We start from the raw sequence: 20,024 nt of genomic DNA, 5'->3' as shown, positions 1-20,024 counted from the left end.
TATATATATATATATATATACACACACACACTGTGACATTTGTCCCAATAAAAGATCAATTCTTGAATTGCGGCTACTTTTGACTACCAAAATTCCGGCCATCTTTTTCCCACCCACCATCTCTTGCTCTCGTAGAAGTTGTTTTGAAATAAAATGACCGATCAAATATAGAATACATTTCAAATGCATAAAGTAATTTTCGTCCAATTTAAGTACAAACCGATGATTCTAATTTGAATCTAATTATTAAATTATAAAAAAAAACACTTACTTGGGTTTTCTTTTTTTAAAAGTCTTATGATAAATATAAGATAATAAGAGCTGTTTTAAAGTATTTTCTTTTGTATTTTTTTTCATTAAAATTACGGGGATAGAATTAGCAATAGCCAAAAGACATGGTGTAAACTCTAATAAATACAATAACATAGCCCAAATTAAATCAAACAGGCTAAAGTTTCTATGAACTAGATGGGCTTTTTTATTGGGCCAACAAAACCCACGTATGAATTCAGAGAGAAGAAATGTATATGTATATATATACTCTCCCATTACTCAAGCAACACTGGAGAGTTCCAGTGTACACTACTCATCTTCCACTTGGGTGGGCTCCTGGAGACCATGACAAGTGTGTGATATTGCCATGGGATCTACCAAAATTAATGCATCTGGAACTCACACTGTCCAGGATTGGGGGACAAACCTTAGTGGGTGATTAGGATTTGCATTTGATATTTTTGTTCAGTGGAACTTAACCAATAATTAAAATGGATCTCTACTCACCAAAAGCATACAAAAACGATATTTGAACCAATACTATTTTATTACCAACATATTATATCATACATTACATAGTAGGGATAGATAGAGGAAGGTCCTCATCAAAGTAATAGTAATTAAATGTAATAATGAAGCATTTAATGGCTCGCTTGGATCTCTGGGGTCGTAATTAGTGGCATTAATTGGATAAAGATTTGGTCTAGTTAAAAAGAGATCCACTTGCACATCAAGCATACATCCTGTAATCCAATTGAGTTGTGACTTAATTGGAACTATTTCTCTGCATGATCTATTGAGCCAATTATTAGATCAAACTAAACCAGGCTATTTGTGGACCTACATGCAATTATTAAGCTTCTAAACAGAAACTTTTTCTCTTCTTTTTTATTTTTTTTTATCTTTTTAAAAAAAATGAAGGGATAAGTAAAGGTTCCATAATTTTAAAGAAAGCAACTGATAGCTAATCCAAGGATTGGACTTGCTTTATTGTCATGGAATATAAGTTGGCACCTATTTTCCTGGTGAAAAAAATGCTATTTGTGTTTGTAGGTAGCAGTGGTCTACATCATTTGGTCCACAAGTACGTACTACTTTAAAGATAATTAGGAGATTTGTTTTGTTCCTAAAATTATAATTCTCTGGGATCCACCCAATCAATGTTGGATCACTTATCACTCAACAGAGAGATTGAGAGGTTGTTTGCATGAAAAACCAAAATAGGGTCACTTATTTTTAGGTCTATCTTGCAGCACTAATCAAATCTAAGTATACATTATTGGATTATGATACGAATAATGATAAGATATTAGAAGAAGAAGAAGAAGAAGAAGTAACATAAGAAGACCCTTAATTAAGTAAAAGGTGGACAGTGTGGTAATAATTACATAAGTAGGTGGCTTTTTATATAAAAGAAAGAAAAAGAAAATTAGTGTCCAAAATGTCAACAGGTGATCTTTCCAACCCTCCACTCTTGGGCGCAATGCAAGCCGCATAGTTTTGAAAGATAAATAAAAATAAAATAAATTATTCTGACACACTACACCAAAAAATATAGACAATTAAATAGGGTATGGATGCAATACAATGAGCAACCAAACCCTAAAAACTAGTAAACTCTCCTCACTTTCAAACTCTAGATACCAATTCTCAAGGCATCTAAATGCAAGGCCCTTTGTGGCCTTCTAAGGTCAAACCCAACAGCTCAAGAACATAAATAGTGATGATTAAAATAAAAGATGAAGTGGGAAAAAGGTTGGGTGTAATGATAACTAAGTTTGGTTATTTTAATGCAAGTTGTTTTTATAAGTGAATGATCCAATGGATGGCTTCTTTTTCATGCTAGGTGTGCAAATGGGACTTATCGCACATTACAAGTTTGATAGGGTAATTATGTCCATAAAAAAAATGTCCTTTTTATATGAGTTAGACCAGACTGGAGGATTCCATAAATTAGAGAATATATATATATATATTAGGTTATAACAAGTTTGAAATATAGTGACAGGATAAGAAAATAATTTATGGGATGCCGTGGTGGTTAGGATACAAGCAACACAAGCTGTTTTTAATTTAGACAAAGGTATTCATAATATAATGTCAACAACCATTCAATTAAAATTACTAATTAACTGAAAGAAAGTTAGGAAAAGAAAAGGAATTCAACCAAATTTTTTTTTTCTCTTTTGGTAATCAGTTCTAATTCATCATCCTAAGAACATGATGGAAGTGTTAAGTTAAATTTGAGTTAGAAAACTGAGCAATTGCACTGCATTCATTGATAGTATATTGAGTTTGACTTGAAACAGCTACCTTTCTTTTCTTTTCATTGTTTGTGCGTGTGAAAGGAGAGAAGCAAAAGATTAAGACAAACAAGGAAAACCAGCCAAATGTTATTACATTCATCTACCTCTAACATCCAAAGGCAGGCTCTTGCATATTTTGCTTTGCAACATTGCAGACTAACCTCTTATCTTTTAACTAGAAGTACCCAAAGGAGAAGACTAGAAGAAGGGAAGTAAAGAAGAGATGTGAAAATAGTAGTACAAATAGAGGGAGAAGGAAAAAAAAAATGCCTGGCTTTCCATGTATGCCATGATCTACCAATGAATTCTCCACCAAAACTCCTTGCTCTTAATATGATCGTTTTTCTTGTCGCAGAATAATAGACAATGATCACCGAAAGGGCTCGTCGGCGCCGACGAGCCAGTAAAGCAGCACATACAGCAGCTGAAGAGAAAACAGTCTCCAAGATACAGCATCAACCAGCATCTTCATCTACTTGTTGTGATTATGGGAAGAGAACAATACTAGATGTAGAGAGAGAGAGAGAGAGAGAGGGAGAGGGGAGGGAGAGAGAGAGGAGAAGATTGTGACCAATTTATATGATATAAGACACAAACTAACAAGTTATTAAAGAAAGAAGGAGAGAGAGAGAGAGAGAGAGAGAGAGAGAGAGAGAGAGAGAGAGACAGGAGAGGAAGAAGGTTGTCTTCATGAGAAGATGAGTATAGAATACTACGCTTTTGTTTTGTTGACCAAAACGAGGGCCTTTTGGTCCAACTTTATGTTTCCAACTTCGTGCGTTTCGTGTGGGGCTCTTCTTCCTTTTCCACAGTGAAAAGAATTTATCTTCCGAATAACTTAGTGGCTATTCTTGCTCTTTTGCTCAGCGACTAATTTGACCTCAGTTTAAGAACCATAAATAAAAATAAAAGAAAAATAAAATATATTAACACAACCTACGTTTACAGCGCTTGCACGATAAGAAATATTTATTCTAGTATAAATAAGTAACAACTACTTATCTTAATACTATATTACTAACACCTAATTCTCTCTTCTTCCCTTCAATTTTTTTATATTTTTTTAGTTACTATTTTACTCTTTTCAAAAGACATCATTTTAATCGCATCTAAGTATAGTCATTATACTAGTTTTTTTTTCTTTTTTTTATAAAGAAAAATTTATACTAATAAAAAAAAAATTATTTAAATATAATAAATAAATATAGCTATATCAATATAGAATTTATTCGAATCGTACTCAAGGCAGGATGCAAATATCTTATACTAATTAACAATGAGTGAGATTTAATTAAACTGTTTTGACTTATTTACTCCACTTTATGTGTGTAATGATATTAACTTGAACACTATTATTCCCAGAAAAAGAAAACAAAAGCTTTACTATTAGGGAGCAAATAGTGATCGGAGGGGCAACAGTGGTCCACTAGCCACCAATATACCGAAGATCTTGACCTATGCAAATCGGGACCGCCAATAGTGGAGCATCACGTGGATGGTCCGACGATCCTGAGTCAGATAAAGCCCATGGTTCCCATCCGTGACCAACCCCTCTCGGCGAAGGGCGGAGCGTTAATATGCCGTCGGATCAGGGGCATCATGGTCATTCGGGACATCGGTAGTTGCTTCCCACGCACGGGTCTCGAATCTCGGAGCCGCGGTTGGAGATTTTGGACTCCAACCCGACAAGATGCGGTCGGGTCCAACCCTGTTGGTGGAAGCGGGACCCACTTCTTCTTCTTATTTTAAAAATTTTTCCCTTTTGACCGAAATACCCTTCTAGGGTTTTACAGCCACCGAGGTTTACAGAAAGAAGAAAACAACCAAGGTGTTAGGAAAGATGCTACAAAGTTGTTGGCCTGCAGAGAGAATCAATCACACACACACACACAGACTTACATCGTTTGGTTTTCCCCTCTTCGTCTTTGGTTGTAGGTAAATCTTTGAATGAACATTTTGTCAACAGAAGCAGAGATGAATGTCATAGTCAATCCAAATCTGCGATACAAGACATAACCCTTCCTTGCTGCATCAAGCAACCTGCTCTGCCAGAATCCAGAGCTGCATGTGCCACATAGAGACAATTGTAGACAAGAGATTTCACCATCAGCAAATAGTTTTTCACTGAACAGCATGAAGCGATTATCATGTGCCAGTTTAATGTGGGCACTATCTTGTTGTAAACAAATTGCCATAGATTCAAAAAGGATGTCCTACAGAGAACCAGAAAAGTCCAAGTGTTCAGATCTAGGAGGAAGACCAAGCTAGTAAAAAAAACAGAAAAGAAAAGAAATCACATCTGATTATCCAACAATCGTAATGTACATATACTTTAGTTACGGAGATCCTCCATACTCTTTAAACTGATGTTGATCCTGCCTGCCATCACAGTTTTGCACCTCCTGATATATCATGGAGCCACTCATCTTTAGTTTCAGATAGAGCAGATAACAGAGTCAGTATCTGTAGCTCGTTCAGCGATACTGTGTGGCTTCTTGCATTTCCGTGGTGTACCATAGAGCATAAAATAACACATATTTTCATCTCCCTGCTTTCTGATTGATTCTTACAAATATGAATCCTCTAACAGCAAGCTTGATTACTTTCATCTTGTGATCAAGTTCAACATATTAATGGTGGAAGCTAACTTGTCCCTGTAGGCACTCTCGTCCATCTCTGTGATTACAGGTACCTTGGCAGTGCAACTTGATAATCTTCTTCAGAAGATGTACAAAAGTGTCTGAAGAAGGCTTATCTTTCACAGAATTTCTTATATTAATCAAGAGTCCTCATTCTAAATAGATCACAGCAAGGCACATGACAGCACTACACAAGGTGGAAGCTGCTTATTGACATGATGGTTAATGTACTAAGACTGAGTTAAGTGAGTTCAAAGCGATTCACCTACCGCACAATGCATGTGCTAGAAATCATCATATTACTCATTCACTCACTTGGACTGAGACAATTATTATACATATGAAATCTAATTGCTAAAGTAGATTCCAAAATTATAATTATAAACACCAATTAAGAATCTCATGCATATGCTAAAATATGAGAATTACTGACCCAAGATAAGAATGCACTCATAGATGACGCCCAAGGTGGATTTAAATTGAAAGGAACAAAAGAAAAATCAGAAAGTGCAACAAAACACAGCTAACTGTAGTAAGACACACCTGAGAAGTAAATCAGAGCCAACCTGCAATCCTTGTTCATTGCAATCTTTTGTAGTACCCTCTTTTGTAGTACCCACCACCATTGACACCTGTCTCTGTATAAAATCTTGTCACAAATCAACTTTCACTCTGATTTCTTTTTGGCAGCCATCCAACTTTAAGCAGGAAAACATGCACTTATTCAGGTACAGAGCAAAGGCAGCAAGTAGTTTAGCTTGCTTACAGTAGAAATTAAAATATATATATATATATATATGTAGTCTAAAACAATAGTAGGCAAGTTATGTAATATGCTGCAGAATAGCTAATCTAGTTTGATTCACAGAAGAAATATCTGATTGTTTGCTATATAAATATGCATCTCATAACCTTCTGGCATATCTGGTAATATAGCATAAACAAGAAGGGGAATATAGTCATGAAATAATAATTTTCTATTTTTCCTTCCTTTACTTTAATATATATATTAAAAAAATGTTCGAAACAAAGAAAGCCCTTAGTAAGTATTGCAAGCATGACAATAATTGATTAACCACTCCGCAGGAATTTGACAGTAGCAACTTAGATACAAGCAATATGACATAGCTAGCTAAAATTTTATTTATATATATATATATATATATACATACATACATATATCAACCTGCTCATAAACTACAACAGCCACCAAATTATGATTGTTCCAGAGTTGATTTTGAGTGAAGGTAAACATTGAATTTCTTCCTTTCCACTTCTACACCACCGCTTGAAATGAAAGAGAGGAAAGATTTACATAATCCTTAGATGTCCCTATATGAATAGCATCCATTGTGTGGAAAGAACTGTCCCTTCAAGAAAGTCGATCATGTCATCTCATTGATTCAATGTACTAAATTAATGACCACATAGTCCACATCATCTCACTGCCTCTGATTATCCGTAAGAATAGCTGATTGATGTCAATATTCACTTACTTGGACTATCTCTGGATTGGGGAAACAATCACATGGTGCAGAGGAATGCACGAGAAAAAGAAAATTCGCTCTAAAAGTTGTCAAAAGATAGATTGAAATAAATACCTAAAGATTGATTCTCTTCTTCCTTTTCTTCCTCATATGACCTGCTTCGTGATGAAGCTCGTGGTTAGCCATTTCAATCTCTGAACCATTTATAGTAGCAGCTGCATCACCATGTAGCTCCTCAGCTTGGCTGCCAATAATGCTTTGCACTTCTTCACTAGCTCTCAGTAGACCAGTCTTCTTATTAGTGTCAATGTCAAGAGCATCAGTATGCCCAGACATAGTAGCAGGCATCTGATCTAGTTGCAAGGGGCTGGAATCAGGAGTTATAATGTTGTGGTTATCCTCCATGCCTGTAGCAGTCACATGGGCCTCACTATCTGCGACATCCTGCCATGTAAGGGCCTTCGCGGCTCTGGCAAGAGCCTCAGAAGCCTGGATGAGAGCAGTTATAGCACTTAGTGCTTCAGTGCGGGAAGGAGTGGATGGTGTTTTCTTTGTGATAGTATGAGCAGAAATCACTGGCACTGTCTCCTCGATTGTAGGGGCAAGAAGGGGTGTAGTGACATCCTTGCTAACTGGGACAGATATAAGTGGTGCAGACTCCACAGTTGTCAGGGCAGAAGTAGATGAAATTGGCTCTGTGGCAACAAGAATTGGAGGTAGTGATACATGTAAAGTAGAAGTTGGAGTAAATGACGCCAATTCTGTTAAAGAAGGGCCATGGGTGGTTGGAGTAGAGTCTACAACAACAGAAGTGAGTGTGGGCGGCAAAAGGTCACCAAGTCCTTTAGTAGCTAGAGTGACCTGTTCGTCAATTAAATGAGCTGAAGAGGAAGAACATCGGGCATGATCGGGTGTCTGCTCTTGCCGATCATGGTGCTGAAGAGAAGTGGCAACACAAATATCATCACGTTGCAATCCTGGAAGAGATGCAGAAACATGTAACAACTTAAACTCATCAAGAACAGTGCTGATGCGTCCTTCAATCTGACAAAAGGTCTCGGCAACACTCTGGGAAACTGCCCCACTGGCTAGCACCTCCTTAATTTGTGCTTGTATGTCTACCACTAGGTTCACCTACAAAATTGGTCATCTATGAGAAGAACGAGAGTAAAAACATTGTAACATATGTTCAAGCTATAGAAGCTACATACCAACACTCTCTCAACATGACCTTGTGGCTGGTAGGATACAGCAGGACGCGCAACTGGTGTACAGATCCACCTGCGAGTGATACTCCAATACCACTGCATATAATTTTCTAATGCATGCACTGGGTCTAGATCCAGAGACTCCTGTTCACTAACCACATAGGATAGCCTATCTGCCCAACGTCTTATATATTGTTCATGGTACATAGACCAGTCCTCTTCAGATCTACCTTGTCTAGTCAACCGGTCTACTATCTCCACCGGTTCCGGAACATGTTGTATCATCCCGAATTGTCGAAGTACACGGTCTGGAACATGCATCTCTACTATTTCATAACTAATTAAAGGTGTCCTCGAGCGCCAAACCTCTGAGCCAATTTTGCAAGATGCTGGTAACTTGGCCAGTAGATCAAATGAATAAGGATCCCATGTTACCTGCACCATTAGTTTAGTGCTCAAACCTCCATCACTTCTATGAGAAATTTGACAGAACAAATTGATGTCAGGAAATTATACCTGGCACTCCATTTGAATATCAAGCTCATTGCGGTAAAACTCAATATCTGAGGTCTTAGCATTCTCTCTCCATCTTAATGGGGCATTCCACCTAATACGAACATTCACATCAAAAACTTTCAAGTTTCAAGTAATGCTATATTATTTTAACAATGTAGTGATAACATGAGGTGCTACTAAGTGCAATTGTTAAGTTCACAAAATCTGCGCCATGATGTCATTGATTCAAGAAAAATAAACTCTCCACCAATGGGCCTAACTAGTAGGGATGTGCACATCTTGATCCTCCCCATAAAAAAGTGAACCCACATGCACAAGGGCATCTGGCTCCTGTTCAATTTTTTATTTTGCTTTTGATATCTTAATGATAATTACCTGCATCCCAGTGGTTTATCATGTAGGTCGGCTTCACCATCCACATGTTGAAGGCGCTGAGGACGGCCCACATGCAAATGCTCCCATGCCCACATCTGAGAATATTACATATATGAGTTCATACCATAGAGTGTCACATACGTTAGCTATTCCAATTGAAGGAAGGTGAACCATCACCTGAAGCAATGTAAGAAAGCCACAGCATTCAGCCTTTCCTATCAGACTGGCCTTCCCTAATTCTCTGTAAAGATAAGCCAGCACTGCAGCACCCCATGCCATCTGACCACATGCATCAAAATCTCGCAACAGAGCCAAGTACTTCAAGTGAACTCGATTGCCACTTGGGTCTGGAAATAAACTGCATCCAATTTGATACATGATGTATGCTCTAGCTGTATACTCAGTCTGATCTTGGCCAGCACCAGTTGATATTACATGAAATTGTTGATAAAGCCAATCAATCTTAATGCACCCACCTTTTACCCGGTCAGGTACCTGGCCTAGTAACTCCATGCAAAGTTCTTCCCATTGATAGTCTGTCCTACCTGTGACTGGAACACCATCAATCACGAGACCAGATAGAATGGCCACATCTTTCAACAATATAGTGATCTCCCCATGGCGTAAGTGGAAGGTCTGTGTTTCTCTCCTCCACCTCTCGAGCAATGCATTCAATAGTGCATGATCTAGGTGAACCCGTTTCAAGCGAGATAAATAATAAAATCCAGCCCTTCTTAAAAGTGCTAGGACTCCACTATGTTCCATATCCCATGCATTCAGCTTACGTCCATGCTCAACAAATCTAATAGGTTTTATATACTGCACACCGAAGATTCACATATTACAAATATTGCAAGAAATTGTTGTCATGAAAGCCACATTATTGGATTTTACCTTTTTCGAATCAAGGGCACTTGATCGATGACGGGCTTGATCTATGAGCACAGAATTATCAACAGGACCAGGATTTAGATAATCTTCCATCTGAAAAGAGAGACTATCTTAAATCAGGACCATGGCATTCACAATACATATCAATCTGTAATATAAGCACACATTGTTGCAATAGAAAACAGAATATGTGTACACCTAGTTAGTCAGTTTCAAAACTCCAAGTCCAAATATTAGGCTCATGTAATGAGTTATAAAACAGTTTCTTGCACTAACTCAAATTACTTGTCTGGAGCCTACTAACAGATCCATCTGCAAACCTCGAATATTAGATAGTAACCTAAGCAAGATGCAAACTTTTGCTAGCATGTTCTTAATGCGCGGTCAGAAAAAGATGGCTTAAAGTTAAATTACTGGTGTTCCATGCTCAAAAATAAAGTTGCCCGATAAAAAGACGGATCCTATCTCATATAAATTGCTTTCCCTAGTGGTTTAAATACATTACATAGTTATTTGGTATGAACTATGTCTCAAGTCAACATGTGCCACATGAGTTCTTTTGCAGGCCAAAATCAAACCAAGCATTATAAAAAAGAAAAAGGAAAAAGCTAATGGAGTGATCTACTTAACATATCCCAAGATAGTATCTTGCCAAATCAGGGAAAATAATGAACTTAACATCTACATATACTTCTACTCTCCCTCTATTTCTACGATACTGTCAGTACAGTAAACTATCACGTCATTGTATTCTTGCTCTCTTGTGCTCTTTCCGGAGTTCCTCACTGATCTTTCGAACCAGATGGTATTAACATACAAAGTCCCACCGAGAATCTCACTCAAATACGAGAACTACAAAGCTCTAGCTATCCCTCACGTGTTAAAAAAAAACAAAATTTTCAAAACGTCTCCCAAATTTCGGTCAAATTTCGTATTTTTCTGACGACGAACAAAACTAAATCTATCGAAAGGCACTATGAACTATTCAAGAAGGAACATCCGGGACAAAATCCGATCAAGAAAATCACGTCAAAAACAATAGTCACTAATCGAAAAATATGATGGAAAAATAACTCAAAACACCACTCACTTGAGAGCCGCAAAGTGTCGGATTCGTCGCCGATTTCTATCACAGAATGACGAGAAAGCCGGGTTTAGGGTTGAGGCGAGGGGGTTGGGAAATCGGGGAAATGGAAGGAGATAAGAGAGGGAAAAGAGGAGGAGAAAAGAGAGAAAGGGAGATTTTGGAGGGAGAGCACGAGAAGACGGCGGTGGTTTTGTGGGGAGAAGTATAAAAGAGGGAAGGGGAAGCCACCGAGAGCGCAACGATAACTCGGCAAAGAGATGCCGTGTCTTTGATGCGCTGGTAGATGTGCACGTGAGTTGCACGTGTCTTGATGGACTGTAGCCTGTAGGAGATTAAAAATGGGGAAAATTAGATTTGCGATTAGGAAATACTTGGACATTCCCGACCAGCCCCCCTCTATCTATCAGCAGGGGCTTCTTTTTTTTTTTTTTACAATTTAATTAGATTTAATTTTATTTGTAACGATAGATTTTAATCACTCAGTTTTATATTCTAAATTAAAAAATAAATCAAATATAATTAAATTACAAAATTCAGAATAATTTATGCTAGCAATGCTCTTTGCAATAGACTAGAGATCTGCTACTGCTTGCTTCAACCATCCACCAAGAGGATGCACAAGAAAATCTGATATAACACTAGAGAACAAATTGTGCAAAAAGGTGATGGCAATAATAAGGGGCCCAAGTTTTTCATCTTTCTTCTTTGGGATGTCGGCAATCATCAATGCATACGCATGCAGCAAAGGGAAGCTTTCCATTGAGATGTGAAGCATTTCCCTCTTAGTTAATTCAACGATCACAGGCTCAAGGGATATAGAATTCCCTCCAAACCAGCTTAGCTAACTCTGGCCGAGTTGAGTCAGGTGATCATGCCGGAGAAGAAGCTGCCAAATTAATTTCGATTTCTCAAACCTCATGGCTTACTCAAGAGACTCAAGATTTGAGCTCCTCCAAAACTGGAAGTCCGCGATCAACCAACGATTGTAAAGGCAAGCTTAGAAGAGCATTGCACACTCTTATTGCAACTTGTCGTTCAAGAGAACAAGAGACGGTCAAAGTTGTGGAAGGTATTCAACTAAAATAATCTAAAAGGTATTGCCTTTATTAAATCACTAAATGACCAACAATCTCAAGGAACAATAAAGAAGGTGTGTGAGAAAAGTGTTCGTAACCTCAAATGGTTTAGTGCAGATTCCAAGGGCTTCAAGTAGATGGAACAGGAGCATGCCATTTAAGCAGCCATGGTCTCCTGAATCAGTAGCACAACTCAAATCAGCATTCTCTTTGATGCAACTTTCCTAATCAAGATGGCAATTAAGGTCAGATGATTACAAAATCATAAAAATATTAAAACCAATCTTTCTAAACAAAGAAGAAGAGAATAACAAAATTATTTCAGAAGCGAGCCAAAGAGAAAAAGTAAAACATATCAAGGTTTTATAGCCTCCTTACAAATGAATAGCATGCATAACTCAGCCGAAAATAACAGCACTGACTACAGGCAAAATTGTGTAATACAGTATCACCCTATCACAAGTAATTTATATTGAATGCATTCAGAGATACATAACTACAAATTGTTCATGCTAATCTTTTTCTATGATTGTTGTGCATGTGCCGCTATTGTTGATGAGACCTAGGAGCCCCTCCCCATTGTCGATGTAAAAAAAAGTAAAAATTAGAGTGCACGTGCACCCATTTCTCTCTACCTCACCGTTACACTACAAGAGGAGTGATTACAGAATTTTCAGCCAATTTTCTAAATTCAATTCGAATTCCTTCTATATAGTAAAACCCTAACCATAAATTCCCTTTCTCCCCACATTGGAACAACCTCCTTCCGCCTCTCTCTTCTTCCTTTCTTTTCTATCGGAGTTGCATCGTCAGATTGAAGCATCTGAGCACTATAGGAATAATCAAATAACACAACAAGACTCATCAATTGAGTCCTCTCCCCTATGCCTTTAATTCGTGTTTAATAAAATAGATTTAAACTAGCTAAATTTTTGGGCGTTCACAGCTTTGTCGGCAAAGACTATCGACTGGCAACTCTAAATCATCATCCAACTGCTCTAAAAGCTTTGTATCATTAGCCTCAACCTCGTGTCGTAGATGGCCAACATAACGATTGAACGAGATGCATCAGGATGATACATCCACTTATAATTCCTTTTTATTTTAATTGTATTAGTCATTATGTGCTAAATTATCTATTATTGTAGTTTGATTAGTGATACATTAGTAGTGATATTTGATCATTTTTATTATTATTGGACCTAGAAAATTTGTTGTTAAAATTCGTGTATCTTAAGTGTATTGAGGCACATGGTCGGTCATGGTTCCATTTTTGAATCGTAATAATTGACTTCCCCAGTGAGTCTTTATCCCTTTCCTTCCTTTAATCTGAGATTTGCTGTCACAAATCGAAATCCAGGATCATGACTAGCCATGATTCCAATTTTAGGTTATGATAATGTTGGTATCAGAGTGTAAGTTTGAGTCACCCTTTAGAAAAAAGTGAATGTTCAGTTGAACGAGTTTAAATCACCATGAGTAATTAAATAGAATTTTTATTCTTAACATTATTTCGATTTGCGAGGACACTATATATACATGCCACCGCTATGGAGCTAGTGCCTCGAGTATGTCTCCTAGCGAGAATAGGGATCAAGAGTCAACCCCTACACCTACTCCAGGTAGTGCTGTCAAGTTCGACGAGCGACTTGGGCTTGGCTCGGGCTTAGCTCGGCAGAAGCTTGAGTCTGGCTCGACTCGGTCAGAGCTGAGTCGAGCCGAAGATGCTAAAATCGGCTCGAAATTAATATCGAGCAGAGTCTAAGCTAGAGCCGTCTCGCTCAGGCTCAGCTCGATAGGCTCATTAAGGGTGCCGCCTCCTCCTCATCCTCCTCATCCTCTTCTTCTTCTTGTTCTTCTGTAGCAGCGGTGCCATGGCTACCGCCTCCTTTTCCTTCGGCAACGGCAAGCCACCACGATGCCGCTTCCTCCTTTGGTAGCGGCAAGCGGCCATGGTGCCCGCCTCCTCCTCCTTCTTCTTCTACAATAGCGGTGCCATGGCTGCCGCCTCCTCCTCCTTCAACAACGGCAAGCCACCGCGGTGGCCCACCAGCTCGCCTCCTCCTTTTTCTTTTTCTTTTTCTTCTTCGGCTCGGCTTGGGCTCGATCCGGCTCGACTTGAATAAGGCTTGATGATGGGCTCATTTCAAGCTCGAGCTCGGTCTGGTCCGACTTGTGCTTGGTTTGAGTTGAGTTGAGCCAAAGCTGAGCCCAATTATAAGGCTAAAAATTAATTTTGAGCCGAGCCTAAGCCAGAGCCGACTCGCTCAAGCATGGCTCCTTTACGCCCCTATTCCAGCTTTTGTGTCTAAGCCAATGACTACTCTTGCCCTTGCTGCAGATGCAGTTCTCATTGCAATTTAGACTTTGATATAGGCCATTGGAAAATAGACAACACAATTCCCCTGTATAGCAGGGGAAAGGCCTCTTAGCTTGGATAGAGGCACAATGTTTGAGAAATTCTTGAAGGCTTCTCCACCGTCCTTTAAGGGGACAACTAATCCAATTGAAAGGGAAGCAAAGTTGCTTCGGATTGAAAAGATCTTGAAAGTTTTGAATTGCTCGGATGAAGAGAATGTTGCACTGACAACGTACGTGTTTGAAGATCAAGTAGAGCATTGGTAGTAGATAATCGAGCGTCAATACTTAGGTAAGGAGAAAGAGCTGACAAGGAGCAATTTCTAAAAGATTTTCTTTGAGAAGTTTTACCCGCGTGTCTTGAAGAAGCAAAAGCATGATGAATGAAAAGCGTCTTGTAGGTTAGAGGTGGAGGAGGAGCTGGGTTAGAGGAGGGAGGAGGACGGTAAGTTGATGGAGGAAAAGAGGAGGGTCAATTAGATGAAGGAAGTTGAGAGAATAAAAAAATAGGCTTTACTTAGCAATTCTTAGTAGCCTTTGAACCGAGCCTATCAGCTCAAGCTTGGCTCAAAAATAATTTCGAGCTGTCGAATCTGACTCAGGCTCGACTCAGATTTAACCAAATCGAGCCAAACTTGAGCTTCAGTCTAGCCGAGCCCAAGTTGCTCGTTTATTTTGACAGCCCTACTAGGAGTTGAAAATTTGCAACTAAAGGATTGTGTAAGATTAAAAAAAAAAATCAAAATAGATGTTTAGAAGTCTGATACACAAATAAAAATAAGAAATAATTTGTATAACCCCCACTACTTAGCTAACATTGACAACACTGTAAAATCTTCAGACTTTATAACTGGTCTTTATATTTAGCTCGTATAGAATAAGCTCGTCTTAAAATTAATGAATAAGGTCGCTCAAAAGAATTTCCATATTACAAACACCCGCTAAGCTTCCCTTTTCCCTTATATCCACGCTCTTTCCCATCGCCACCTGTTCACTTCCCGCTACGTTTTATCCAAAATCCTGTCGGGCATTTCATCGAACACTTGCCAAGTAATAAAATCCTATCGGACATTTCATCGAACACTTGCCAAGTAACCCGATGAACCCATCAAACCGGCGGCCATGGGAGATGGATCCGGAGCTCGACGCCCTCGATGTCGACCCCGACGACCTCCTCCCCTCCGTCCCCCTCAAGAAGGTCCCCGCCGGCGACCTCTTCGAGGCGGCGCGTGCTGGCGATGTAGAGCGCCTCGGTTATCTCCTCGAAAGCGGCGCCAACGTCAACGTTCGCGACCGGTGGGATTCCGTTGCCCTCTACTACGCCTGCCTCGCCGGCCACGTAGACGCCGCCCGGATGCTCCTCGAGGCCGGTGCCATCTGCTCCGAGCGCACCTTTGATGGCGACAGGTGCCATTACGCCGCTCTCAATCTCCGGGTTCGTAGGCTACTCAAGGCGTTTGAGGCTCGGCCGCCGCCGCTTGGGCCATTGCCCTCCGCGCTAAGGGATACGTTCTTGGGGTGTCCTGGGAATCGGAAGGCCTATATTGAGCAGTGCGCTGATGCCGCTGCCGGCTCTGCGTTGGCTGCAGGTCAGGTTGCGTGATTCTGGAAATGTTTGTTTGTTTGTTTGTTTTTTGTGTGCTTAAAATGGGTTTGAATTCAGGTGGAGAGTGGGTATGCTTGACCTTGGGATTTACTCTCATAAGCCATATGAGATGGTATTCCTCTGATTTGGTATGAAAGAGTGTAGAAACAGAAAAGCTACAAATTTGTTTTGTTAAACAAGAAGTAAGGTTTGTCATGACACCATAGAATTATGAATCATGATTATCATGGAATTCTTCCTATTTTCTCAGTCCTAGTTTGTGCTTCAGAAACACTTCTTTTGTCACAGGAAAAATATGTCCTAATTAAGCTTCTCTCTGCTCTATCTAGCAATCAATGAAACCCAGAAAGCGCTTTTCCAGAATATTCAATGACATACGTTGACATTCAACTTTTTATTCAATTTAGTCATGGAGTTGACGGTTGAGAGATTCGTGAGACAAGATCACAATGAGGATTGCTTAAAAATTATGAGGAACAGATGTTCCGCTTAGATCTGTGTAAACTGTTAGTTCAACTACTACTGTTACTTTTAAATCTATAATATACCTAAATAGAACTGTCTTGCAAAAGTAGACATATTCTATGTTTGTGAATAAGGAAGAATGTCTGCCAACATAACAACCATTTCAATACTATTAGCTGTCATAAGTGACACATTTTGTTTGTAAAAAGGGTTAATAGTGGCTTGTCTAAGTAAAATCTACAAGTCTACAACAGGTATTCATGGTTTTCTTGCATGGCTGGGGATATGCAGATGGCGTGTTATTTAAAACCTCGACTGGGACATAAATGAGGCATCAATAGGAAAGATGTAGCTGGAAATTTGGAGGAGAAAGATACTTTTGCTGCTGGCAAATACCTCCTTGTGTATTTTACCTCTTAAATATGGATAATTACACATTGATTACTGGTCTCCATCAACCACATAACCACATATTCCTATCCTCACCGATTCACTGTCGCCTTTTCCCTGGGGTTTTCCTTTATGTTCTGCATCTTCCATTGCTGCATTGGCGGACTCAAAATAGTTGGCAATAAAGCGTTGGTAATTTTATATTGTTCATTGCATTGAATTTTAAGTTGGAAGCATTCGATAACTTCAATAATCCATTTGCGCAATTCTAGATGTTGCTTTCTATTATTTCATATAATGTTAGCGTATGCTCTGCTCTTTCTGATGTAGAGCTGAACCAGTACGCAGAGTGCCATTGGTAGAAATTCAGCAGTTGATACAACAAATAAAATAAAGAACTTTATCGTATTTGAATTTTACTGTCAGTCTATAATATCATTCTTCATAGTCATAACAACAACCAAATCTGTACTGATTACACTAGAAACTGATAAAAGGCATGTGCTTATTTGAATATTATTATTCTAGGGATGAAATAACCTTCTTATTTGCCTAACCAGCCTGATCTAACATAATTCTGTGGGGGTAATGATAGCTTTTATTGATCAAAATATTTTTTTTTATAATATTTACAGGGTACTAACACACTATCCACTTGTCAAACAGGTTACTCTTCTACCAATGATGGTTCAAATTTTAATTCTTTACCTCCAGATATTACGTTCTATGTGGATGGAAGACCTATTGAGGCACATCGGGTCATACTAAGTGCCCGATCACCCTTCTTTAAGAAGAAATTTGAGTCAGAATGGAAAGGTCGAAAGGAAGTGAGATTTTCTAGCCAAAAATTGTCTTATGGTGCTTTATATAGCCTTATTCATTTCTTCTACTCCGATAGACTGGAAGTGGCGGTGGATGACATGGAGGACCTTGTTCGTACATGTAAAGCCTGCAAGTGCGAGGAGTTGCAAAAGATTATACAGAAAGAACTTAGTCACCAAAAATTTGCGGAGTACAAATCGTTAAGGGAGGTGGACAATTCTCAGAAACGGTTCATATTACAGGGATCGTCTCTACCGGAGGAGGATAGGCTTCCTTCAGCGTTGCATCGCATTTTACATGATTCCCTTGCCTGCTCAGGCACAAAAAACATGAGTACAGCCAACATACATGAAGCACGAGCAAACCAGTCAGGTAATGATGATTTTGCAGATCTTTGTGTGAAAGTTGGTCCCAGATTTTTCCGTTGTCACCAAGTAATCCTGGCCTCAAGGTCGGAGTATTTCAGAGCAAGGTTATCTCGAATGACTGATTTTCTTGAAGGGAATCATGAGCTCTCTAATTTCTCCCTTCCCTTTCTTGAGGAACATGACTTGAGTATCGAAGCATTTGAAAAGATGATCGAATATATGTAAGCTCGTGTAAATTTCATAATAAACCTTGTATTCTGATAATCTATGCGGTGCTCAGTTCTAATGTCTTTGGGTACATTCAGGTATACAGATGGATTGAAGGATATGGAGCCTGAGCAGGTAGCTGTATAAATTATGCCTCTTGGTAAACATGGTTAAAGCCATTTTGTATTATTCATCAATATCTTAAGTATGAATTTTGATTGGTCAGGCTGAGGAAATGTTTGATGTAGCATCAAGATACTTGTTATTCCCTCTTAAGCGTGCTGTTGCTGATGTACTTCTACCGCATTTGGAGCTTGTTTCAGCTGCCGAACTTTGTCATTGGCTGGTATTAGCCGACATGTATGGTTTTATTCATATACTCTCCTTGTTGATCTCGAAAGATTCTTCCTTGTAAGAATAAGGTGGTATACCCTGAAGTTCTTCTGTTAAAGGACTATCTGCTATATTCTTGAACCCACTTTCTTTTATGTTTTAACAAAGAGACAGATCAGAGACATGTTAAAATCTTGTTGTTTTCCTGTGTGACTTGTTCATTTTAGTTAAGACTGTTGGCTTTGGCTCATAAACCGATCTCATATTGCATGCTTGAATACCTGAGTTCATCTTCATTATCATACTTACATGTAGTCTCACGTTCCATATTCCTACAAAATAGAGGTCCATAACCTAGTAAAAGTTAATACATATTTACATTGTAAATTATTTCACTAGATTGTATGAAGTAATTTGCTGCTGGTTTGTGCTTAATGAATTTACGATTGCATGTGCAGGTATGGTGTTTTAAAGATAAGAGAATATTGTTTGGACGTCATCGCTTGTAATTTTGAGACATTTGCGGATGCACGTGAATTTCGGGCACTGCTTTTGACACTCCCACCACCTTCTGGAGATTCTTCCTTGCGAACTACTCGTCCCAGTGCTCCTGGTTCTGCTGGCAACTCAGATCAGAGCAACCTTCTTGATGATTTGCGAGAAAAATGGCTAGAGGCTGAAGCTGCTGAGCTTGACAAAAGAGATGAGAGTGCAACTTTATTTGACAAACGACTAGAGATGCTTATGGTTGTAGCAGAACGAGAAGCCGCAGATGCTGGTGACTGTCCAGTTGGTCTGTAAGCTTTGCTCTTCTTTTTCTCCTTCATTTTATCATAATGCAAAAGTGATGGTGCTTATATATTTTGTAAACCTTTTGCTTATATTTTTTGGGAACCTTCTTTTTCCTTTTCTTCTATTATTGGTGTATGAACTTTAAAATACATCAGATTTCTGAATAACTAGCAATAGAAGGAGTCTCTTTTGAGTCAGCAAGGCTGATGCCTTTTGGTGGATTACTTAGTCAGGAATGATCCTAGCAGTCATGGTTAAAACTTGAGAATGGTAGAACTCGACATTGCATTCGAGGCATTTTTTAACACAAGGTCCCAGAGCATCGCCATCTTCTTTCTTTCTCTTCTCTCTTCTCTCTTCTTTTTCTTTTGTGTGAGAGCATCTTCATCTTCAAATTGCTAGACTAACAAGATTGACGAGTGCTCAACTTACGAAGATTTGTTTCCGTGTTTCTTTTTTTTCGTGAGAAAAACCAAGAGATTACTTCAACATGAAAGTCCTGGAATTTTAGCTGGTAAATTTATCTACCTGATTTATTGCTGTTTAGATTTAGATGGTAGAACCTGATCTTGGGAAAATGTACTTACGTATGCAATCTTATTTCCACATTTGTCGTTATGGATCTTACTAATTGCTGAACCCTCTTAGCCTGTCCTCGTTTTTTTTTTTTTAAATTGGGAAAAAATGGTGGTTCGAACTCTAAGTCCAAATTTCAAAAGTAAAGTTCCCAACAGTGGTGTATTTATACATCTGGACATTGAAATATGGTAGATTTTTGAGGTGCTGGATTAAGCCAGACTGCCAGAGGCGATAAAAGTCATTGAA

At 38.9% G+C, this 20,024-nt stretch overlaps 2 protein-coding genes across 13 annotated transcripts; one reads left to right on the top strand and one right to left on the bottom strand.

Moving 5' to 3' along the window:
* Positions 1-3,854: 3,854 nt before the first annotated feature.
* On the bottom strand, positions 3,855-11,015 carry LOC140778519 (protein MAIN-LIKE 1). Of its 11 annotated transcripts, XR_012107193.1 has the most exons (10): positions 10,786-11,015; positions 9,699-9,788; positions 8,982-9,623; positions 8,805-8,899; positions 8,430-8,520; positions 7,917-8,348; positions 6,820-7,839; positions 5,762-5,856; positions 4,479-4,640; positions 3,855-4,358 (listed from the first exon to the last, which is right to left on the bottom strand). XR_012107193.1 is itself a non-coding variant. In XM_073123285.1 (8 exons), the coding sequence occupies exons 2-7, from the start codon at positions 9,786-9,788 to the stop codon at positions 6,820-6,822; spliced, it is 2,370 nt and encodes a 789-aa protein (XP_072979386.1). In that variant the 5' UTR covers positions 10,786-11,015; the 3' UTR covers positions 4,799-5,916. The 11 variants fall into 11 exon arrangements, 3 of the variants coding, with proteins under 3 accessions (XP_072979386.1, XP_072979385.1, XP_072979387.1); XR_012107192.1 differs by having other exon boundaries at positions 3,855-4,640; XR_012107197.1 differs by having other exon boundaries at positions 3,855-4,640; positions 5,785-5,856.
* Positions 11,016-15,152: 4,137 nt separating this feature from the next.
* Positions 15,153-19,396, top strand: LOC140779849 (BTB/POZ domain-containing protein At2g04740). Of its 2 annotated transcripts, none has more exons than XM_073125145.1 (5): positions 15,153-15,805; positions 17,344-18,088; positions 18,173-18,209; positions 18,301-18,420; positions 18,866-19,063. In XM_073125145.1, the coding sequence occupies exons 1-5, from the start codon at positions 15,316-15,318 to the stop codon at positions 18,914-18,916; spliced, it is 1,443 nt and encodes a 480-aa protein (XP_072981246.1). In that variant the 5' UTR covers positions 15,153-15,315; the 3' UTR covers positions 18,917-19,063. The 2 variants fall into 2 exon arrangements, with proteins under 2 accessions (XP_072981246.1, XP_072981244.1); XM_073125143.1 differs by having other exon boundaries at positions 15,161-15,805; positions 18,301-18,434; positions 18,866-19,396.
* The last annotated feature ends 628 nt before the right edge of the window (positions 19,397-20,024 follow it).

This window comes from Typha angustifolia, chromosome 15 (assembly GCF_048772165.1).
Source record: "Typha angustifolia cultivar Huaian chromosome 15, ASM4877216v1, whole genome shotgun sequence".
Lineage (NCBI taxonomy): Eukaryota > Viridiplantae > Streptophyta > Magnoliopsida > Poales > Typhaceae > Typha > Typha angustifolia.
Note: the sequence above shows the minus strand (reverse complement) of the source record. Positions and strands in the feature narration are given on the sequence as shown.